This window comes from Danaus plexippus, chromosome 30, assembly GCF_018135715.1.
Source record: "Danaus plexippus chromosome 30, MEX_DaPlex, whole genome shotgun sequence".
NCBI classification, from domain to species: Eukaryota; Metazoa; Arthropoda; class Insecta; order Lepidoptera; family Nymphalidae; genus Danaus; species Danaus plexippus.
In genome coordinates, this window is record NC_083557.1 from 2,834,134 (window position 1) to 2,858,625 (window position 24,492).

General features: G+C 32.6%; 3 protein-coding genes across 4 annotated transcripts; 2 read left to right on the top strand and 1 right to left on the bottom strand.

Annotated features, from left to right (window-relative positions):
- Positions 1–2,493: 2,493 nt before the first annotated feature.
- LOC116776521 (uncharacterized protein MAL13P1.304-like) lies at positions 2,494–6,286 on the top strand. The gene is made up of 10 exons (XM_061525501.1): positions 2,494–2,499; positions 3,318–3,416; positions 3,517–3,882; positions 4,035–4,118; positions 4,447–4,557; positions 4,725–4,925; positions 5,112–5,225; positions 5,361–5,606; positions 5,800–5,859; positions 5,937–6,286. The coding sequence occupies exons 1-10, from the start codon at positions 2,494–2,496 to the stop codon at positions 6,099–6,101; spliced, it is 1,452 nt and encodes a 483-aa protein (XP_061381485.1). The 3' UTR covers positions 6,102–6,286.
- LOC133319812 (probable serine/threonine-protein kinase DDB_G0282963) lies at positions 6,131–8,372 on the top strand. Its single transcript, XM_061525502.1, has 4 exons — positions 6,131–6,163; positions 6,504–6,587; positions 7,214–7,273; positions 7,353–8,372. The coding sequence occupies exons 1-4, from the start codon at positions 6,131–6,133 to the stop codon at positions 8,370–8,372; spliced, it is 1,197 nt and encodes a 398-aa protein (XP_061381486.1).
- Positions 8,373–8,889: 517 nt separating this feature from the next.
- Positions 8,890–24,161, bottom strand: LOC116776589 (glycogen [starch] synthase). Of its 2 annotated transcripts, XM_032669816.2 has the most exons (18): positions 23,979–24,160; positions 20,011–20,155; positions 18,125–18,202; positions 17,796–17,902; positions 16,825–17,016; positions 16,026–16,120; positions 15,837–15,939; positions 15,265–15,373; positions 14,913–15,066; positions 14,663–14,783; positions 14,089–14,255; positions 13,785–13,899; positions 13,614–13,691; positions 12,721–12,895; positions 12,354–12,483; positions 11,914–11,995; positions 11,687–11,819; positions 8,890–9,882 (listed from the first exon to the last, which is right to left on the bottom strand). In XM_032669816.2, exons 2-18 carry the CDS (start codon positions 20,147–20,149, stop codon positions 9,785–9,787), a joined length of 2,076 nt encoding a protein of 691 aa, XP_032525707.1. In that variant the 5' UTR covers positions 20,150–20,155; positions 23,979–24,160; the 3' UTR covers positions 8,890–9,784. The 2 variants fall into 2 exon arrangements, 1 of the variants encoding a protein (XP_032525707.1); XR_004353940.2 differs by lacking the exon at positions 8,890–9,882 and having other exon boundaries at positions 11,717–11,819; positions 12,721–12,843; positions 23,979–24,161.
- Positions 24,162–24,492: the final 331 nt, after the last annotated feature.

Here is a 24,492-nt window from a genome sequence, read left to right on the forward strand (position 1 = left end):
TTTATCATCCACATTTAATATATGTGGTAATTAACTTATCTTTTCAAAATTTTTATTTATTGGATAGATTATATGTACAGACAACGTGATTTACCAAAATGATGTAATATTTTTGGATCAAGCATAGATATAAAAAATGAATCAACACTTACATGATGTTAATATAAACGTTTAACTGACTTTATTTTAAACATAAATAACGCTTTAAAATTATTAAAATTTAAACCAACAACGTCAAGGGAATTCAAGAACACTGACTTATTTATTACTAGCTGTTGCCCGCGGCTCCGCCCGCGTTAGTCGCTTTTCGCATAACCAAACTTAAAATTGACCATAACTTCTTTTTCCCTTAACCGATTTTGAGGAAACAAAGTTTTGACAATGCTCCTGTTTATATGTAATCCGAATGTGAAAACGTTGAAGTAGTTTTGAAGTTATAACGTACCAGACAAAACAGACAGACAGATAAAAATTCCAAAAAATTGTTTATTTGGTTTCTATGACTCTTCTTTAATTGCCTGCTATCGGTATTTGGAAAAATATTTAATGTACAGACATTCGATTTTTACGGTCTTATTATATGTATATAACTCTTATTCAACTGTTAGAGAGATTATTTTTTTCCCGAAATAAACATTTTCATAAAACTGATACTTATTTTTATTTAAACACTCGCATTTTCTACATTTTTATTATACTCATTATTTATGAAACGAATGAACCCGTTCGTCTCGTTCGTTCACAGGATTTAGTTTTTAAGGTATTTGAGATGCAAATATGTTAAAAGTTTCTTTTATTCACTTTGCCTTTTTTAATATTATACTGATAATATAATTTAAAAATATTATAATTTTATAACATTAATATTTCATTTTAAAAACACAACCAAGTTTTTTTTTTTTATAACATTGTATACTTTTTTGACGACATTTTAGCAAATGAAAATGTTATGTTTAATTTAAATCTAAATTAATTTATCTAGATAGATGTTTGAGTTGATCTAGATTTTATTGTTTTGTTTATAATCATTGCTTGATAGGACACAAAGGCTGAATTGGAGGTAAGGGAAAAATTTCCCCCTGTTAAGCGGTATATACATTAGCGATTCGAAGATAAAAAGAAGTAACGATATCTGGAACCAGCTACCACACATTAATATGCAACGGTATTTATATCTCGTGATATAAGATAAGAAAATCATTAGTTAGTATTTAAACCGAAAATCGGTTGCTCGATAGATTATTGTGTCGTGAAGTTAACTCGGAAAAATGTTTTTAAGTGTACGTATTGTTATATTCACATCAGTGTTTTTTTTTAATATTTCCTTGTATTCAAATAACAAGGCTAACTATATATATATAATATATTTAGAGTGTATATGTGTAAATTATGTTTTCAGAACTTTATTCCGCTGTTGCTGTTGGCCCTGGGCTCGTCTGCAGCTACCCTTCCTGCTGTACAGGTAACATGGTGTCAACAAAGTTATAGTAAAGATATAATTTAAAAAATACCAATTTATAGCTACATACTATGATAAAACTGTATTTTTATATATATATATATATGTGTGTATTTTATAATAGTTCGTAAAAATTATTAATATAAGTTTTCTTTATATTTTTAAACAATTAATTTTTATTTAACGACAAAACATATTAAAAAAAAAATACATAATATAATAATTATTTGTATGATTTTAAGAGATAATTTAGTTAACGAAATTTTAACAGCAGTCAATAGCAACCAAACACGCTGACTCAAGTTAAATCTGGTCCAAGAATATAAAATACTTTTTCTCTATCAAACCTTATATCTCTCTATTGTCTTCCCTTATAAGTAGGTCTTGAAATCAGTTCAGAAAAATCTAAGATTTCCTCAACCTCTAACATAGAAAAACAGAAAATTACGTAAGAAATTCAAAGTACTTTTTAACTGTTAGCCAAATAGTAGTTATACGCTATAAAATATATACATATATCCTTTATTTTAAATAAGGAAATAATAATGTTATTACATTACACATACATAGAATATAAGAATTAATAAAATGAACATTTAATTTCAGATGAAAAATGGGTCGGAGATTTTGGAAATCGCAGACGGACCAAGTGTTATACAGATCAGTGAACCAACGACACAGCCAACGATGCAGCGAGAGGCGTTGATATTGGATATTAATGAGGAACCTTGCAACACAGCGGAAAAGGTAAACTTGATTAAATCTGATTATCAGATGAAATACTAAGTAAAATATAACTATATTACATTTAATAATATATCAAATAATAAATGTAGATGACTTTTTTTCGAAAAATGAAGAAAATTTTATCATGTGACGTTAATTCGTGTATATTAACATAAAATATTTGTTATGATTTATTTAATAAAGTGATTACACTAATACTACAAACGGAACCTTAAAAATATATATATTTAACTAAAGTATAATTATGGTTACGTAAAAAATCTAATAGATGGCAGTATGTTAACGGCATGACGGTTATACTTAACAGGGTCTTTATACGCGGGTGAAAGTACTAGGAATCTATATAATTTAAAAGCGTATGTTTATATCTTGCTCGCGTTGATGGAAACTTTATTCTACATTATTGGTGTAAATTTAAATTCTAGATATTACTACTACGACTATCAAAGTCTTTTAACTAGAATCAACGATCGCAAGTTCTGACAGTCAAAAAAAACGGTGGCTTTCAAAGCTCATATGTAACTTAAATATGAGGTATTTATGCTGTATTTATAATAGTAAATTTTAATAAATAGTAATATTTATAAATTATAAAATTTAAGGACATCTTAAACAGAAGTTTTTTTTTAATATCTATGGTCTTAGTCATATTTGGGATAATCGATTTTCATTCGCACTTAGTCCGAGTAATCTTTGACTGCTTTGTGACTATTTTAGATATTGTTAAGTAATGCTTATTGTATATAAACACTTGAGTGGCAGCATTAGCATCAGGGCAACTGAAAAGCAGCTAAAAGGAGAGTTTGCTTCCTTCTTACTGAAATCATAAATTATTTTCACTTTTGTTCCCGTTAACATAATTTTTGCTGATGATTTGACCGGTGAATAAAAGTATTATTGTATCTTATTTAAATATTACAATTTAAGTTTCGACGACCACCAAAGTTTTAGGCAAATCACTCTCACTTAGGGATATCCACCAACAAAAAACCTAACGCTTTAATAGATATCAAAAGAATTTGTCTTAATATATCCAACCAGATCACGATCAGCTCAAGACACACATATGTTGTTCTGCTTCTGTATTTTTAAACGAATTATCTGATGACAGGCAAAAGAGTGCAAAGAAGATGATCCTGATTTGGATCAAACGATAAGACATTTCACCAACGGTCACGGCTATCAATTCGTAGTCTACGGACTAAAAAACGTGAGACCACATATAGCTTACTTATAATATTATAAGGGAACAAATTATAGTTAAAAAATATATAAATTTGTGGTAATTAATCGAAATATTTTGTTAAAAGGACGACAATTCCGATGAAGAGAACAGCAATGAAGAAAACAAGAACGATAGAAGGAATGAAAGTAAAAAATATAGCAATGATGACAAACATGACGGCAACGAAAGTAAGAATGAGGAGGAAAAAGGTAAAAAAGATAGCATTGGAGACCAAAAAGACAGTAAAGAAAGCCCAAAAGATAATTTAGATAACAAAAATGATGAAAATGTGGACGATAAAGGAAAAAAAGAGTTACGCGAAGACAAGAAAGATGGTCCAGAAATCGAGATTCACGATAGTGAAGACAAGAAAGAGAGCAATGGAATCATGAAACATGGTAATGAAGACATTAACGAGTCAAAAAAAACACGCCGTAAAAGGGCCATTAGGGTGAGTAAAATATCTTAAAAGACAACACAAACTGGTAGTCTGAACATCTAAGGAAGCTTCTTACCTAAAGGAGATATAAGACAATATACAAACCGTTTCAAAACTGTTTGCTAGTATAATGTAATAAACATATAATTATTAAATGGTTTCAGAGTCCACCTCCGCCCCCGGTCCTGCCTCCCATGGACGTGAACATGTTTCCCAGCTTCATCAGAAACATGATATCAAACATACCGGTAGGTCCAGTAACATATGTTAAGAAAAAATCGAAGAAACTAACAGTGTAACTAATATTTTGCAAAACATAAAGGCTGTTGTTATATTTATCTACTAAAAAAAAAACTAAATTTCAACAAATTAAATACACTATTTGTGCTGTGTAAAAAATATTTTTGATTTTGTAAGAATTAAGAAACTCAGTAAATTGCCAAATTGTATTAAAAATTTGATAAGTATTATAGTATTTTAACAAAAACTTGTAAGTCCCGACATTATAGCATTAAAAATTAGGTGTAGCGTAATTCACATTACATAAGTTAGAATAACAATGTCAAACTGCATCAGGTCTTGAGGAATATGTTGGCTGAAACTGACACAGAAAGACCAGCTCAGGACGGAAGTAGGCCAAGAACCTATGGTTTTCACCTTAACCAAGATAAAGCCACAGTTTTTAACGTAAGTTTTTTCCCCGCCTTTGGTTAAGGTTTCACGTAACTTTCTGCGCAACTTTACAAAGCTGATGTAAAGCTAACATCTTTATGATTGTATTGTCTATGCAAAACATAAATAGCTATGCATTTAACATTTTCTATATAATTGTATTTTGCATTGAATATTTTAAGCATTTATACGACACGCCAAACTATACTGGGAACAAATTTAATAAGAATGGTGAAAGAATAGAAAAATCTAAAGCAGCCTATGAACCAGACGATTCTGATAGCGATACTGATGATGATGATTCTGGTGATGAAGATAATGCAGGAACTGACGATGATGGAGACAAAGCTGATGATGGAGATTACGGCGATAAAGTTAATTATGTAAGTACAGAAATACCGTCTAATCAAATTGATGAACGATGTAGATATACGTACCAATATATTAAAATCTTTCAATACAAAGTAACTCGAAAAGACAACAAAATTTCTTAAGAAAATGTAAGTTTCTTCTTATAGAAGATGTCTATAGGCCTACATATCTTATTTGTCGTATTTATAAATTTGTAGATTACACCGTATAATGGGCTTAACTACAAGAAAACAGTAACAGAGGAGCCTAAGTTAAAGACGGGAAATAATAAGGACTGCAAGCAGAACAAACCGACTGGTGAAAAAATTGTGGTGAGACAATATTACTTATAAATGAATCAAATAGCGTTAAAGATCATAACTTATCACATAGCTACGTCTATAGACATTACTTAAAACCTTTCTAAACACCGATCAATAAACAAGTGTTTCCATATATTTTTTTAGTGTTTAAAACCGAAAACAGAGAAAATTCGTGAAACAACAGAGAATATAAATGTCCCAATTTCTAAACCAAGAAATAATGACAAAGATAACGTTAAAGATAAAATAGCAATGTCCATTAACAAGGCGAGGGAAGTGATACCACCGAGGGTAAAAAATGTTGGGCGAAATCCCGCTCAACTTTCTTTCGATGGAACGCCAAAGACCTTTGGACTGAAATTAATTGGAGACCACGGGTATGTGTGGAATGTGAGTATAATACAAACATTTTGGTGGTATCACGACTTCCTAGGACTAAATAGATCCTAGGGTATTATCCTGGTTGTAAAAAAATATTCGTCTTGATTAGAATAGAAAAAAAAATATATATATTCTTTGGTAGTTGGATACTCTAACAATTTAAATCTGAAGATAGGTTTAATAGATTTTTTTACCGCTTCAGGATTTATCTGATCCCGGTAGTTACTACGAAGTTGGAGAACCGAACGAAGATGAGGATAAAGTAAGTTTTAATTAATTATAGTTTTAGTATTGTATATCAATATATCATATCAAGCTAAATGTTGAACCGTTTAACAGGAAGACAAACATAAACCTGAAATCGTCAAACCAAAGCCGGAACCGAAACGACCAAATATCGTAAAAGAATGCAAACCGAATGAAAATGACGTAAAAACTAATGTGGTGACCACAGAAAACAATGCAGTAACTGAGGACCCTAAAAAGGTAGGAGAGCCGATTTAAACTAACTTAATGTTATTATATTGTTTCATATGGCGTTAGTACTGGCTTATTTTCAGCCGAATGTTGGACACAGGTTTTAGAATTATATAGGAAACGAAAACTGTTACATATTTTGAAACTTAGATAATTTATACAAAACTCTCTCTTCATAAATTTCCTCAGATTAGGCTTTCAATTTCAATCAAGTTGTATTCCAAAAACTCTTCATAATGTACCGTTTTAAAATAAAGGATTGACATAGTTTTCAGCATTAAAGTTCAGAAATAAAATTATTTTAAAGAAATTATCAGTTGTTATTTATAAGGAATCACAATATTCAACAGCTTGCTCGTATTTTATGATACATTTCCTCTAAACTGAATAATCGCTTGATTTATTAAATTTCCGATTATATAATTTCAGGAAGAGAAAAAACACAACAACAACAACAACAACAATAATAATAATGACGCCGTTAAAGATGCTCTCGATGATCTTTTGAAAAAGGTATGCAAAAATTGTTTATATATATATGATTTTAAAAAGTGGTAGAGCCTAGCTGTGGTTAGGTCACTACGGCTCGAACACGGGCTGGCTCGGTCGGGGAAGTACCAACCTCTCACAAAAGATCAGCTTGAAATAGTCTCTTAATGGCTGCGTTTCATCATATGAGTGAAAGAGACGGTTACCTTTTCTCTTTCCCACCCTGTCCTCTCCCTTTCTCGCAAGCAAGCTCGTCTATGCATCCGCAACATACCTTATGTTACAGATGTCCATGGACGACAGTAACTAACTTCTATCAAATAGGCCGTCAACTCGTTTGCCACCTTTCTTATAAAAAAAATATTAAACTAAGTTTTAATACACTTCCAGAAATAATCTCGACTATATTTTGATGAGATTATAATATATTAAGAATCGTCCTGACTAACTTGTGCAAATAAAAAATTAACTCAAATCGACAGTTCAGAAAAACAAAGCAATGAGATCTAGGTTCCGTAACACAGCTGATATATTACATTAAAATTAGAGTTATCTTGAGGCTCAACTATTCAGTAATGTTTTATACGAACGTTTTAAAATATTTTAACTAAAACACTAATCATTTTCAAATTTGTTTCCTTCGACCTCAGGATGAGTTTTGGCAATGGCTGACAAAATGGACAGCAGCTTACATTGAAGTTTTGAATGAGGTATGAAATCTATTATTCGTATCTCATATTAAATTATTTACCGTTAAATTACCGTAATTAATATTCCTTATTTGTATAGAACATCGATCGTCTCGTGAAAAAGGAAGTTGCGAAACAAATCCGTAAAATAAAAGAAGCTAAAATTGATAAACAGAAAGCTGCGAATGTCACAGCTAATAAAGATGTTGGTGGGAAAAACCAAACCGCAACTAATAGTACTCTGGCAGAACAGAACAATGGAACCGATAAGAGCAGTCCAATGAAAGCAAATAGTACAGAAACTCCGGACCAAAGTAAAAATCATACAAACGTACACAAAACTCCGCCTAAACTAAATTCCAACACGATATACGGGAACGCTATAGACAGTGATCACGTGACAAATATATTTATATTTTACCCAAACACAGCTAACGATACACGTAAAGAACTAGAAAATGTACCGAACAAAACTAAGGATGGTGTTTTGAAGAGTCCAATAAATAGTACTGATGACAATGTTGCAACAAAACCAAGTTCTTCTGACGGAACAAAACCAAATCCTTCTGACGGAACAAAACCAAATCCTTCTGACGGAACAAAACCAAATCCTTCTGACGGAACAAAACCAAATCCCACTAATGGAACAACTGCCGCACATTCTACAGATAAGAAGAAAGACCCTGTTCCGGAATCTACTACTGCTGAAAGTTCTTCTCCTAACAATAATTCTACTCAAAACCCAAACAGTAATGTAGCCAACAGTGATGTAGCCAATAGTACCGTAGCCAACAGCACTGTAGCCAACAGTACTGTAGCAAACAGCACTGTAGCCAACAGTAATATAGTCAATAGCACTGTAGTCAACAGTAAAGTGGTCAACAGTAATCTAGCCAATATTACTGTAGCCAATATTACTGTAGCCAACAGTACAGACATAAGTAATAAGGATACACCAACTAAAACGGAACTAAGCAGTAACACTGCTACTCCAACATCTGTAACTCCAAATGTATCCAGCAATCCCGAGGTTTCCAGCACTAATGGAACAACAACCAGCAACGATGCAGCCAAAGCTACAACTTCCGATACTGCAAAGCCTGTAACTCAGGCCACGTGATGCAAAAATATGCAATTCAATATATGTACATAATATTTGTTTAAATTAAGGATATTTTGAACAACGTCAATATAATGTTACGAGTGTTTGTTTCGCTTGTGAATATAAATAGTAGGTTGTCACTTAAACGAGCATTCCATCTTTAAATATTAACAAGTACAAAGAAAATCGGTTTCTTACAAAATAAATACAAATGGGAACTAAAATGCATTTGTATTTTGTTTCGTAATCGTAAAAAAAAACATTGATTCCTGGTATTCAAGCCAGTGATATATTACTAAAAATATCTGACAAGTGGGCGTGGCCAAGTGCCATGATCCAATGACATCACACGGCGTCATCGGCGCACGCGCAGACAATCACTTCTTAGCGGACTTTCGAAAGACACGCAATCATATTGCACACATAAATATGTATGCTTGTATTTTATTTGATCTTACCTACTCTTTTCATTAAAAAAAATATATTTAGCTTGTATTTACAGGAATAGATTATAATAAATAATTATAAACAACAAAAAAAAAAGGAAGTTTTATTGTAATAAACATATGAATTGGCAGTATCATACTGTATCAGTAAATAAACTCTGTATAAAAATACATTACCCTTATAAATAGTTATTATTTCTATAATTAATCTTATATATAATATTAAAACGTTAAAACGTGATACTAAAAGCCGTCGCTATGAGGTACAGTATATTGTAATACATATGAAGAATATGTAAAATTATATATATATTTTTTTTAATATGGCAAGACTTTTATATGGCAAACACCATTATAGGAAGTATATATAAGACTATCAAAAAATTTAATACAATAACAATACAGATCATAAAAGTTAATAGACATTGAGTATGTTTAGATTTTTTTTTTGATATAGATATATGTAACTTTTATTTAAAACTTTGTTTTTATTTAAAAATTTAATTTAATATTTTAACTGTACTCGACAGTTAAGAAACGTTTAGAAACTCAAATGATTTTAAATATGAATCTGTGTTAGTAACCTAATAATTTTTTTAAAAATTCAGTCACAAAAAAAAATCCTTAATATACATTTTTCATTCTCTATGTCTATTAGTTTATAACAACCGCATACAAAATTGTTATAAAATTTTCGACAAGCATCTAACCATATTGAAGGGCACATTTTCTAACAAAACTCTCAGTATATATACTTTAATTGTTTAAAAATATTTAAAAAAAAATAGAAAGATGTGAACGCTTATACAAATATAATATTATTATATCTTGACTTAATTTAAATGAGCATGATAGGACTGACCTTGAATTGGGACTTTTTTCCAATTCTTGTTTTTTTTTTCTTGAATTTTTAACGGTTTTTTTTTTCCAAAAATATATTATTATGAGACAATTTTGAATGGTGCTGTATTAAAAATCTGATCTCTAGTTGTCTGTGATTCTCAATTCAGCCAATTCCTTCTCGTCATCAACTTCGTCCTCGTCTTCAGATCCGTGAACTGACGCCGCGGGGGTCGTAGCCCCTATACCAGAGGAACAGATATTAGTATCAAACGAAAATTCATCTAATTACTATGGAGATAAGTCTATTTTTCTTCAGCTGGCAAAGATTCACAATGCTTTAGTAATGCATCAATAAGACCAAAAGTGCAAAAAAACTGAGATCGCTTTAAACATTGCATTTATCAGTTTTTTATTTGGTTCCTTTAGCAGTCAAATCTTTTAGGCTATTTTATAGAATTAGCAAAAAGAAAATTATAAAATATAGTGAGAGAAATCGTGATTCAAAACTAGTTTATCAAAGAAGATACAATTAAAAGACTCGGTGCGAGACGTTGCTTTTTTTATGAAGTGTCAAGCGGACAGTAAAAACACTCGTGAAGAATCTGAAGTGCTCCAAATTAATTAATTACTTTACTATAAATGTATGTATTTTTTCAAAGCGTTTGGTGCCGTGTGAAGTCCGGGGAGTTTGATAATGAATTCCAAAAAATATATTAAACAGCTAAGGTTATGTTTTGATGTGGCTCTTGGAGAATATTGAATATAAGATTATTTATGCCATAGTATTGCAATCCATGAACACTTGTAGGGACTTACGTATGGACAATTTGGGATCTATAGGAGGATGTGACTAGGGATTCAGGAAAAAAACTCTGTGATGGCTCTCTGAACCAATGGGTATGACCAACTTGATAGTTATATAAATAATCTGAATGTCATAACACATACCAAAGGTATATGTATATATATTTGTGTGTGTGTGAGTATGTGTACGTGTGTGTGTATTTGGAAGAAAAAAATATTTATTTCCTTGGGTATAATCCAATAAGTAGGTAACATAGGTTTAAATGGTGACAGTGAATGTTGAATGTGCTGTATCCAAACATAGTGGTAAGTGACACCAAAGTAATTTATTTCATCTTCCTACCACATAAGAACTCATCGGAGATGAAAACTGTGTGTACTCGTGAAATCTCTCCGTCACCAAAAACAAATTGTGCTGCAATCTAACCACGACACAACCAACGGACCTAGCTATGTATCCGCGTTCATATCGCTGATCATGATTTCTATCTGGTCGGCTTCGGTCACATCTAGCAGCTCTGTGGGCGTCTGGAAACTGTCGGACTCTGACAGGTCCAGGTTCCTCTCGAATGTGACCTCCAGGTCTTGACCCCCGGGGTCGGATAGCCCTAATATCTCCAAGGACTTCCTCCTCAAATCATCAGTTTGAACAGCCTGATCTTTATAGTCCTTATATTGTTCTATTTCCTTGTGATATGACGCAGTCAACCAAGAAGTCTCGTGGTTGCGACGCACTATATTAAAAGTTATTTATCTAATCCGTGATTTTAACATTATTTTAAATTTAAACTTAAAAAAAAATGCTTTATTATCGAGTAATACAACTGCACTAGCCTGCAGCTTACGAACAGAAGTGAACGATTAACTTTGATAACCCACACAAGAAAAAATATCAGAATAATCTTATATAAACAGGATGATCAATTCTAGCAATGAACTTGACCAAATCCATCTCTTAGACGAAACCTCTCATCATTCCATGGATTCACCGTGCGTGTGCCGGGTCCATGATGCAGGGAGAGGAGCTTCAACAGTGCCTGGGACTTGCGACCCAGGTGTAGGTTTAAGGACCTCAACAAAATCACGTTAAACGCTCACCTTCACAGTCCAAGCTCCTCTCTCTGTCTAACCAAATTTGAAACGAACCTACTAGCTGCCTAGCTGCCTTCGAAGTACTTGGCAGGCCTAAGTCTTTTCGTAGGTTGTAGAGATTTGGCTGTTATACGTTCATTTACTTACTAGAATGTGTCGGACTGGGTGGTTCTGATATCGGTCGAGGGTAGTTGAACCTTTTGCCCAATTCCCTGTCCATGTGATCGATGTAATCAGGGTACACGGTCTTCAGCGCCTGGGCCCTGGCTTGGCGGTAATACTGGTGTAAAAAATATAATGAATATGTTTAATGAAGTGCATATATATATTGAGAATAATTTAAATCACTTTAAAATATATATATATATACTCACAATGCCTAAATTTCTCCAATCCATGAGATCTGACAATCTTTCCGTTCTATTCCTCTGTATAATGCGCTGTCTTCTCGTCAGTCTGTCGCATAATACATATGTTATATCCAAGACACATATAATATATCAGTAATAAATTAATTTTTGTTCATTTTATATATATATATATATATATATATATATGACATAAAACAAAATGGCCGATATTGCGCTGCGGTATATACACGTTTTATCTATACTGATGAATAAGATTAAATGTATGTGACCGACGGGCTGACAGATGGAACGGCTGGACCGATTTCGATGGAACTTTCACCGGCATAAAGCTGATTCAATACAGCACTTTATTAGAAATATAATTGTGTTTATTGCTATGAAGAATAAGGAACTTTATATAAGGAGGTTAGAGTGAGTCGTGTATAGTAAATAATTATACATACTTGGTGAAGTCGAACATGTATTGAGCAAGTTGTTGTACGGAACCCTCGAGAGATATGTACCGCCTGTCCACCACGTAGATGCCGTAGGACATGGGGTCGGCGATGTGTTCCTGCATGAAACAGCCGAACCCTGGGCATGGAGCATGTCTTACTGTACTATACATAACATTCGACTCGCAAACATCTTAGAATATATATGTATGTAAATTTAATGTATCAAAAAAAACACTGGAATTAAAAACCTTTAAAATATATCTTAGAAGTGTTTTGTATGATGACGAACAACCTTTATATAATGTGTGTGTGTGTGTGTACGTGTGTTTCTGTGTGTCCTTGTGAGTGTGCGTGTGAGTGTGTGTATACCCACCAGATAAATTAGTGGTGATGCTCGGTATCCCCATGACGGTACACTCAGCTGGTGTATACCCCCAGGGCTCGTAGTACGAAGGGAACACCCCCAAATGACACCCACGGACGAACTCCTCGTAGTCTAAACCGAACAACGGGTTAGTGGACGTCAGGAACTCCGGGTGGAAGATCACCTAGATTTTTTTGGAATAAAATAATTTTTATAGACATGTTTGTACGAGCTACAGTGTGTCTAGATCCTTAATGTTCAGCGTCACTTCCAGTAATGTCCTACAGAACGTCTGAAGCCAGTATTCATAGTCTCCAGACACAAGTCCACACTTAACGTTGCCATCACAGAACCACGACGGGTCAGTGTCATGAGTAATTATGATCAGTCAGAAAAATCATTCTAAGGATTATAGCATATTATAGTTAGCGCGGCACAGATGGCGCCACTTGTTCGTTAAGTGAAATATATACAGGATGTTCCAAGACGGAAACTTGGAACGTGAAGTATGATTTTTCCGAACTCAATTTTGCGAAATTGGTAAAAAACTTATAAAACTTAAACTTATGCGGTTATAACTAGTTATTTTTTAAATGCGGTTTTGTAATATTACGAAACTACGTTAGCATGCAAAGCAAAGCGTGTGTAACTATTAGTAGGAAAATGTATTTACAGGTTCATTGGATATTTGTGAAATACAGATTTATTACTTAATTCCCTAGAAAAACAAAGGAATATCATAGATTTTGATATCACAGCTGAAGTTAGATAATAATTAAAAGAAAATTCCCTTAGAGAACCGTCAAGAATAGATAATTAATTAAGAAGCACTTAGTATTATATATTATAGTGGTATATGAAAAAAAATACATATATATATATATATATATATACTGACTCACCTTAACTTTATCATTGACAGTGTTGAACAGTTGACAGCGGCGGACAGAATTTAATACGGGGTCATTCCAATCATCCACCTGCAGGAGTAAAATACATTAAAACATACATACATACATACATACATATATATATATATATATATATATTCATGTGTGTGTGTGTGTACGTACGACATTATGCGTGGTAACTGGCGGGAGACCATCTCGCTGGAGGGCGTAGATACATCTCTTGAGACGAACCGTGTCGTCCTTGTGAAGTAGGTCCGACGGTTCTGGGAGGTGGCCGCTGGAAAATACACCGTGTTGTAATGTTTTAAGATCTGATTTACAATTGACGGGAACAAAATCACTTTTTTATGTATATAACTATACATCTATATGTAAACGTGCCTATGAGTGTGTGATTGCTTGAGTGTATGTGTGTGTGTGTTTTTGTGTGTGTGTGTTTTTGTGTGTGTGTGTGTGCGTCTCTCACCGTAGACAAATGTCGTACATCCTCCGGCCGATTTCCTGCTGTATGTCGCTGATGGTGTCCCGGAGCGCCTTGGTGACGGCGTGACCTCGGAGACTCTCCACGTTGAAGTTGTTGGTCTTGGCCGGGAAGATGAGGAACGCTATCACCGTCATATCTGATCCTGAAGACTGACACACGATCACTGTTATTACACAGTAATGTTGGAACAGAGTACTGTTAGCACACAGCTTTGGTTATTACAGAATACTGTAAACACAGAGCACTGTTAACACAGAGCAATTTTAGTACAGAGTACTGTTAGCACAGAGAGATTCACCTAAAAATGAATCAATACCTTCACTAAAATCGATTAGAGACCAATAACCGCCAAGATTAATTTGTAATTTAATAATATATCTTCTTCAATTAATTTTAAAACATCTGAACAGAAACATTTAAAAATATATTGCTAGGTTTATGGATTTGTAAGAATTACAACTACCTTCTTTTTGTTAGTGGATTAAAATTGCAACACAAATCAACATTTTTTACGTGTGCGTGTGTATATATATATAAATGTATGTGTTTTATGTACCTTTAAGTAGTGATTCAACCTGGCCAAAGCCTCTATGAATATATCAGCTCCCTTATTACCGAATTCATATCGTCCAGCGATGAAGAAATATAGGGTCTTGTCCAAGTCGAAGTTGAAATGACTGAAATTGAAATATATTGAGATTTTTATTACATACACATATATTCGATTTGATGAAATACTAACAGATATTAAAAAACCTCCAATTTATCCCTATGATTCCCATTGATTACTTATAACCCAGTCTTACCCGTAGAAATGCCCCCTAGCGAACTCGTTAATTTTGTTCTTGGCAAGCGCGTGGAGATTCTGAAACTCGTGAAGCGCCGAGAACTTCTTCACGTTGAGGCCGTTTGGCGTAATGAAGTCAGGTTTCCTCTTGAGGAGGTGTTCCGCCTCGTAGCCTGTGGACCAGCTTTAGTTGGACTCGGAATGCTTTGTGATGTTTAGGCAGGTCGTATCAACGATCATTGGTCGTATTTATAAAGGCCAAGACAATTTGATTTAAAATGTAATCCAAATCAGAATCTGCGTCGAACATGAACGCCTCATATACCATGCATGACCCTTATTCTTCTAAGTCGGTTAACCCTAGTATTCACCTGTTATATCCGAGACGGTTGTAAACACGTGCGTCATGTGAGCGGCCGCTCGCTCCATACAGTACCTGTGATATATCTGTCTCTTTCCAGCCTCCTCGTCCACAGAGAACTAGAGAGAGATAGAGATATGCGTGAGTCATGTCATAGAGTGTAGTGGATTATGACATTCTAGTGAATAACCAGGTTTTGACTATTGTAATGAAAAGTTCCACTGGTCAGTTTGTGAATAGTCCATATTATGATGACTGCCTGCGACATCTTCTATCATACAGTAAATATATAAATTTAAAAAAAAGACAAAAAGTTTTTTTTTAAGTCAATTTATATTAAAAAACAGGTATTTTAGTGTTACTTATAAGCTCACATAATTATATGTACTAGACATTTCCTTCCGAACCACTATAGTAGGTCAAATAACAACTTCGTTAGTACTATAGACATGTCATTACGCTTGACGTCTAGTGACGTCATAGCTGTGGTAGTGTGCGTGATGTTTATTTTACACTGTATAATATACTTGTCACACTTCGTATTGTCTTCCACGTTCATTATATATATTAACTTTATTGTACCTTATCTAAATTATTATAGAAATCCGTGCTGCCAGCACACAGGTATCGGCCGAGGAGGGTCGCGTGTGTTGTGAACACTGTCGCCACGTCGACGTGACGGATTCTAAAACAGACATACATACATATATATATATATTAACATATCCAGTATATGCTATTGTTTTATTAATATAGGGAAGGTCAACAAACCTCAAAACTATAAGACCTATACCAGCCTGCCACTCGTGGAAATGTGCGACCACTCGCGGCGGAGTGTCGCTGTAGTTCTCGGCTGCTTTTCTGAACTATAATTAAAAGAAATTACATTGAAACAACATCTGATATTCTGGGAGTTGGTAGAAATGGCGTTGGGATTAGTTTTCCAGCTGCCCAAAAAATGTTACGAGAATTTGGTGAGAAACCGTCAACTTGGCCCAATGTCAGATAGCTGGTAACATTAGGATCTCTTCCAAGATTTAGGACATCTTGAAATGTTACCAATATTTTCGATTTTGTTGTTTTTTAATTTAAAAAAAACTACATACTCCCGACGTTTCGACTGCTTTGCGGGCTGTAGTTTTTTTAAATAATACAATCCGCGTAGTAATCCGAAAATATTAGTTTCTTATTAATGAATACTTGCGAAAGTCTTTGATCTCATTATGATCACACCTTATAAGGAGTCACATAAATATCACCCAATCCGGTATCGAACCCGGGATAAATCGCAACGAAGCATTTTAGCAACAACTTTAGCTGTACCTATACATATTACTAATTTCGAATTAAAAAAGATTTCTCGACATGCAGAAGTCTTATTAAACATGCCAAAAACAAAATCCAAGCTTTCACCAAACAAAATACAACTTAAATAATAATAATAATATTATGACCTATATTAACAATCTTGTATATGACAGAAAATTCATAATTTTTTTTGTGGAACAGAAATCTAGATCAGTATAATAATTGAAATAATCGGTGTGAATAAGCCCAAAAAAGATCTCACCTCTGTTATAAATTGAGCCACCATGAAGCCCAAAATAACGGCGTCGTTGGCCTCCACGTCTAGGTGCGGTATCCCGACAGATGTCGTATCCCACAGCTCCTGCTTGAAGGAATCCATCTGCCACGCAGCTGAACCGATGTCGAAGAGGATGATCTGAGGGTTTCCATCCACCAGCCAAGTTCCTGTGTGAAGCTGGGAAGATGGGCATCCAATGATAATTTATATGGTAACAGTTTCCTGATATAATTTAGATGTCTTCATGAAAAGTGAATAGGCTGTTCCCGAGATAGTTCACAGCCTCCGACTTCACTTCAACCTTCCACCCGGATGAATGGAAGGTTGAAGTTGATGAATGACATTGAAACACAATACAGTCGTTGTAAAAATAATTGATTCGTTGATAATTTATGTAGAGTTTTAGTAATTATGCAAAACAAAATTCTGTATGCGCATGCGCATTAGAAAATTGTTATATAATAAATTGTCCAAATATTCACTGTCTGGTTCAGTTTTCCAAAGGAATAGTGAGACTCGTTAGCTAATTTATTTATTTTTTGGTTCAAAGAAATATTATTTATATTTCGCATAGAGCTTTAAGATTATTTATTATAATACTAAGTCCACTTGTAACCTTCGCAACTTTAGCTTCAATACTGATGGCTTTATGCTAAATGTTACGAAAATATATATAAATGTAGCATAACAACGACCTATGCTTAGTTATCTTATTGTCAAAAACGTCCTAGGCCCAAAAATGAAAATATACACCTAATAAATAAAATTTCGAATTTTCGAACGAGATGGCGACGTACTGTGGATGCCCTCTGCCCCATCTAGGGGACATAGGACCAAGAAAGAAAAAGAAAAATAAAATTTGAATCCTTGATGAAAAGAAAGAGTTTTATCAAATCAAAATTGTATTAACGTAATGGAGAAACTTAAGGAGCATATTTGGACGATATTATAGTTACCTTATATCCTTGACTTCTCATGGCATTCACTGCTACAGTAAGAGGAGAGTTGGGGGGAAAGTCTGATTCCTCCACTTCAGTTCTGGCACTGGTCTCCTTATAAGGACCTGGTTTATACACACTGAATCGATAGGATTTCACTCAAAAATATCCAAAAGTATCTTAAACTTTGCCAAGATTTCAAACACATTGAGTAACTTTGTATGATATATAATATTGGTAGTTACAACAAAGATTTTTACCACAAACATTTTGTAGCCTTTTTAGGAACAGAGTTTATGTGAACAATTTGTGAAGGAGCCACTAAATTAAAGATGTCTTATACATACCTAATAAACAGTAGTTATCTCCCATTTCCTCGGTTGATACATACGCCTTTGATCTTATGACAGTGTAGATGCCACCAACTAAAACATGATTGGGATAAAATAATTACATTTTATACAAAAACTTAACTGTCATTTAACAAACACGAAACGCGTAGGGCGATCAGTCGAGTAACCAAAGGCCAAAAATACCTGATACGCTTACTGTTTTGGATCGATATTGACAAACGAAGCTTAAAATACCTGCTCCCTAAAATTGACTTTTAAATGAAAGAAACGAATCGAAATCTGTCGATCCGTTTAAGAGTTACGATGTCACAGATACACATACAATCTTAGACTTATTATCGTCACTATTTATCAACAACAATGATGATATAAAAAACGTAAGTAATATCGTTCCTTATTAACTCAACTCTATAAACTCTTGTATGAGCTTTGTTAAAAAGCCTTAGACATATTTCCAATAATTCTAAAAATACGAATAAGTTTTGTCATCTTTTATGAATCGATGTTTCTTTCGCTAACACCTAAGGTGGAATAAACTAAGTAGTATCTATTTATACATAAACATACATATATATACATATGCTACATACATAACAATTTTCTTAGCTTAAAATTTTGGTCAAGTTCCGACTTGCCCATGATGACGACTTATCTGCATACAACAAATTGGCAATGAGACCCAATATTTATTTTTGGCGAGCGGAGATCTATGTGAATAATCTAATATACAATGTTAAAGTTAGCATAAACGTGTGTTTGTTTTAGAAAAAAACCGAATTAAATATAGTGCCTAACTAAATAGCGTTTATGTCCCATAGAGCATTTTTTTGCACATTTTTTGCCAAAGATCTTCTAGATGAGATTTATTTCAGATATGCTTATCAATAGATTCATATTTTAGATATCCCAAGGCTAATATAAGTATTTACATTAAATACTTAAGTGTAAATAACATAATTTTCTTGAATAAGTATAAGGTTCTAAATCGCATGTAGTAAGTCTAGAGACATACTGTCTGGTGAGGTCTAGAACTGTTCTAACGAGTAATCCCAGTTCCACTATACGCTCTGAATGCTGACAATGGCATTGTTGTGAATAGGTACAATGTATTTTATTGAAAATTAACGCTTTACCGACAGCTGTACCACTTTTTAAGAGATCACAGACAGACGGAAATGTTAAACGAGTTTTTTTGTTACATTTAACACATCGAAACTTTAATCTCAAAAATTCCTGTCAAAATTACAACTCCAATAAGATTTTTATACACTAAATGGGTTATCAAAAAATATTTAAGTTATTACTTTAACTAGAGCTGTTTTAATTAAAACACAACTTACATTGCGGCTTCCGCTGTCTATAAAAACCACATCTGTAACCGCGAACTCTAACACTAATAGTTATGAATGTACAACAAATAGGTTCTTTTTTAGACTTTTCAAAGATAAAAATAAAAAAAACTGCCGAGTTAATTTATAATAATCGATATAATTATAATACATATTGCACAACTTTTTCTTAGACCCGTCATGTGAAGGGAACGGGTCTAAACCCATCATGCTGACGTATTGCCGGGTCCATCACCCATGTCCTATCAATAAACCATGATTTTTGAAATTCTTGGAAACCGAGAATCGAACCCACGAAACGTCAAACAAAGATAAGGTTTTAAACAATTACAGGAGATTACAAAAAACGTCTCATATTCATTCTTTTGTACTATGTAGACCAAGCTGTGATTATCGTCCTCAGTCACAAAATCGGATCATACAAGTTCATTCAATCTCTATTGGTTAAAAAGTTTAGACTCAGTTTTTGCAGTCCCTAAGATGTTCTTAAATCTACAGGAAGAAAGTTCATACTGCTTGCAAAAGTCATACCTTTATTGGCAGCCTCCCAGGCTGTCTCGAATGTCCATCTATTCTCCTCGCAAGCAGCCTGACCCTTGTCCATGTACGACAAAAGGTCATGGGTCGACTCAGCGCGGTAAAATCGACGTGATGATCTGTCCCGCGACATTTTTACCTGAAAATCGCATGTTCTGTATTGTTTTTGCTTATATCTTTTGTCTGGTTGTTAGTTATTTGATCGGAAATAATAAATTTGAATCAGCTATAACAATTGTGACAACAAAGAAGTTAATCGGCGTTGGAAGTCTGTAATCTGCCAGCCTCTACCCTCACATATAATCGAAGATAATGGCAAGATTTTACAATTGAAAAACTAATAACAGAATGAGATCCAAGATTTTCGCGAGTATTCACTGAAATGAAAGTAATATTTTTCGGTTTTTAAATATTTTTAACTACAGACATCCGACGTTTCGGTTCCTTAGCAGCAACCGCGATCACGGACATCTCGTCTGCCCGTGATTACGGTTGCAGCAGATAATTGTTAAAAATAACTATAAAAGCGTAGTACATTCGAAAAATATTAGTTTTATTTCAACTAATAACAGAACTTTAAATATATAATTATAAAAAAGATATAGACATGAGCAGTAATCGAACCTGCAGCCTCCGGAATATAACTATACAGTTACTTATCTAACTGGGCTATCGTACTAATATAAAAATATACATCTAATACTTCGCTGGTACGCTATACAAATTATTTTTAAAAAATAAGGGAAAAATGTCTGTTTTTGATCTTGCAAAAAAAAGGAATAACACAAATGTTAATGGAAAAGATTTGGAATAGGTTTGAGTATTTTAATTCCATTCTTCAGACTTGGTCAGAAACTTTTTCAACTTTTAGATTAAAATAGGTTATTTATTTTTATGGTTTTTGTGGCTCCACGCAACCAATTTTCTTAAAATATCGGAATTTGAATTAATATCAAAATCTTTTTTTGTTACCCTCAATTGCCATGCTATACTTGAAACAGGAAAAATTTTAATTTAATAGCTTATTTCATAATAAATTACAATCACGCTTAAGGACATGCAAGAAAGCTATGTACACTATTTACCCAAATAAGTTATCCACTTATTTCATTAATTGATGATGAATAAACACTAGATATCCCAAGAAAAAGCTTTATAGGGACCAAGCCAATCTACACCAAGGCTATATAAAAAATTTTGCACCTTATTTGGGCGCTAATTTATTTTAATGACAGCCTCACCGACGTTTATTAATTAATTCTCAATGTAATAACATTCAGTTGAACTAAAATATTTAAAAACCTTTTTTCAATAAACAATTATTTTTTTTGTTTTCTATTAATATCTGTCTTGAATATATATAGTACTCTGTGTGATGCGTCACATACTTTAAGTGGATTTGGAAGAAATTGCTTGTAGCTTACGTAAATCTGACAAATATTTTTTGGGGGTTATAGGCAAATTTAAAACAAATGACAAATAGATCGTTATATCTTAAAGGAAACTGAAAAACGTTCGATTATTACTTCATAATAAGAGCCACGTTCGTTTTGCATGTTAAAATAAAGTTACAATCACATAATATTTAACTAATTTTTTTTGATAATTTCACAAAAAAATTCGATCTTGCCTGTTACGTTTCTAACGTGATTTTTTTTCATATCCTTATAAAATTAGACAAATCTAAGATTATTTGTACATTTTTTCCGACATTTCGATTACTTCACAGCAATCGTGATCACGGGCAGGCGAAAGAATGATGAAAGTGTCATAGTAGTTCCACTTTTAATGTATTCCCGGGATAATCTTGGACATCGTTATAATAAAATCCAAGTTATAAGAATCCTCGATGTTGATAACTCTTTTAGTTAGGAGATATATTCAGACAAAAATACATATACATAGTTAATAACATAACCTACACTCTACAGCATGACCGCAGTCGGGTAACTGAGAGACCTATAAGTTACCACCGAATATAACACGCGAGTATATATGAATGTTTGTCACATTATTACAAAAAAACTACTGTATGAATTTTAACGATATAAAGAAAATATATAGCTAATACGTGACACAGCCTATAAATGTGGCTGACGGTTGGTTAAAATGTACATCCATTATAACACTTAAGATTCAAGCGAGTGCAGTCGCGGGCGGAAGCTTGTTAATACTAAATATAATTAAAAAAAACTATTAGTAATAATGAAAGAGAATTTCAATGTCACTACAAGTTACAACGCATCTCAACTGGCGTATGTCCAAGGCATAAATATCATGTTTGCAAACACGTCATACCAACGTAAACATCCTTACCACAAGTCTCGGTTATGGAACTGAAAACGTATAGTATCGACATTTATAAACGTTATTGTGAATGAAAAACTGTTAAATGTCCGTATTTAATTTCTAAATGCAACTTGTGGTAAACGTCAGTAGCTTTTAATTATTCTTGAGACAAATTTATATATATATATATATATGTATATATATATATATGTGTGTGTGTGTATATAACAAAAATTTGGACACTTATTACAAAGCTTTAAGAAACCCAATGTATTTTATAACAAAGCAAAAATTTTTTTTATATCATACGAATTTTATTCAATATATAAGACGAGTATAGTCGCCGGCAGCAGCTACTATACACGAACGTTTATTTTTGTGATATTGTGTAACAGTTTTGTGCGTTGGGTCAATGGCGACCGATAAAACATCTGATAAGTGATATATTGTGTGTACATCCGTCAGTTACTAAGCTGTTTAGAGTTAATCTGATGCTTTTTTTTACGTTTTCTTTTCTATTGGTATTCTGGTAGTGTTTAGAAAATCTTTGAAATTTGTACACACACACACAAACAAATGTGTATGTGTGTCTGTTTGTGTGTGTCTAGATATTGTAATACAACGTAACACATCTTGTACTAAGCATAGCATTGACCATGTTTTCTCGAAATATTATTTTTGTATTAACTCATTAGATCTTGACAAATACATTGCTAGATAATTTCAATTGACATATATATATATATATATATATATATATATATAATAAATGGTAGTTTTTTTTTTACTATTGTAATAAAGAGATAAAATTGATATATTTTAAGCAATTCAATAAGTTTACCGTTGTTAGAGATCCACTCAAACACACTATTAAATCCTAATATACTATTTGTTTTCAACAGCTCTTATTGTTTTTAATCCCCAAATTACTAAAAATCACTATAAATTAATATTAACAGAAAAAAAAATAACATCAGACCAACATTAAATAGCACACTATTAAATAATTTAAATTAAATATACATGATTAAGACATTTATTTGCAATGTAGTTCTGTAATACAAATACAGATAATATATTAAAATGAATTTATATAAAATTCAATATATACATATATAAATAGAGAAAAAACTAAATTTGTATTTAATTTAAATACCACACATAAGCTTTGTTAGAAAATAGGTTGTAAATTTTAACACTAAGCAAATTTATAAAAGATACTTTTGTATTTTAAGCACGGATTAATAAATATTATTAATTAAAAGTTAGATAAAGGATTAATTTTGAAAATGTTTTTTCTCTACAAAACAAGAATTCTGCTTCAATATTTACGTTTTTATATAATAGGATTCATATAAGTGTGTGATAGTATCTTTTTTTTTTTAATCATAACAAAGTATATAATAAACTGACGTTAATTAAATGTCTAATAAATTATTTTTTGATAATACTATGATTACTACCATTTAAAAAAATATATTATTTTATTTATACATAAATACGCATTACAATTTCATTCAAGAATAATTTAAAAAAATCACATATGATTAGCGATAACTATTTTTTTTTAATCATAACGATATTCTGATCTTTACGACTCCAGAAGATAATGAAACTATTTTTATACCACGCCGGCGTCTTAAATGGAAAGACGTAAAAGTTAAATTACTTACCAAATAAAAATAAAAGGAAAGCTATGGAATCCGACCCGTTCGTCCACTATAACACTCAAACACAACACGTGGCACTGAGCGTATAAATACTATTTTACATATGATTTTACGTAATTTTTATTTAAATGATGCTACATGTCTACGCGGGTAGAAGTTTCAAATCGAAATAGTTCCCTGCTAAATATTTTATCAAATGTCAAAGTCGCCGGTGAAGGTCACCTTGAAATCGTACGAGATTGCTAGAATGAAATATAAAACGGTTTAGATAAAATAATCAAATGATTCACTTATAGAGTATGAAAAATTAAAAAAATTATATTTAAAAATATTCTTTATAGTTGAAACACTTAAACAATTTGTTATTTTTATCTTTTATGAGGAATGCTGAAAAGCAAAGATCAATTTTTTTATTTTTAAAAATTCATTTTTTTTTAATCATTGAGCCTAAGGTATGAAATACATAACTTAAAGTAGATTGTTACATTAGAGGTGTTAAAGCTGTACAAATATAGTC

What these genes read in the sequence shown, in the direction of transcription:
- LOC133319812 (XM_061525502.1), top strand. Translation starts at nt 6,131, where the DNA reads ATGGCGTTAGTACTGGCTTATTTTCAGCCGAAT. An exon ending in TGGCTTATTTTCAGCCGAAT is followed by an intron (nt 6,164 to 6,503) that starts GTTGGACACAGG and finishes ATATAATTTCAG; the next exon opens with GAAGAGAAAAAACACAACAA. An exon ending in TCGATGATCTTTTGAAAAAG is followed by an intron (nt 6,588 to 7,213) that starts GTATGCAAAAAT and finishes CTTCGACCTCAG; the next exon opens with GATGAGTTTTGGCAATGGCT.
- LOC116776521 (XM_061525501.1), top strand. An exon ending in ACATGATATCAAACATACCG is followed by an intron (nt 4,119 to 4,446) that starts GTAGGTCCAGTA and finishes AAACTGCATCAG; the next exon opens with GTCTTGAGGAATATGTTGGC. An exon ending in CGACTGGTGAAAAAATTGTG is followed by an intron (nt 5,226 to 5,360) that starts GTGAGACAATAT and finishes ATATTTTTTTAG; the next exon opens with TGTTTAAAACCGAAAACAGA.
- LOC116776589 (XM_032669816.2), bottom strand. Translation starts at nt 20,149, where the DNA reads ATGTCGCGGGACAGATCATCACGTCGATTTTACCGCGCTGAGTCGACC. An exon ending in CTGGGAGGCTGCCAATAAAG is followed by an intron (nt 18,203 to 20,010) that starts GTATGACTTTTG and finishes ATCATGTTTTAG; the next exon opens with TTGGTGGCATCTACACTGTC. An exon ending in GGTTGAATCACTACTTAAAG is followed by an intron (nt 14,256 to 14,662) that starts GTACATAAAACA and finishes ATCGTGTGTCAG; the next exon opens with TCTTCAGGATCAGATATGAC.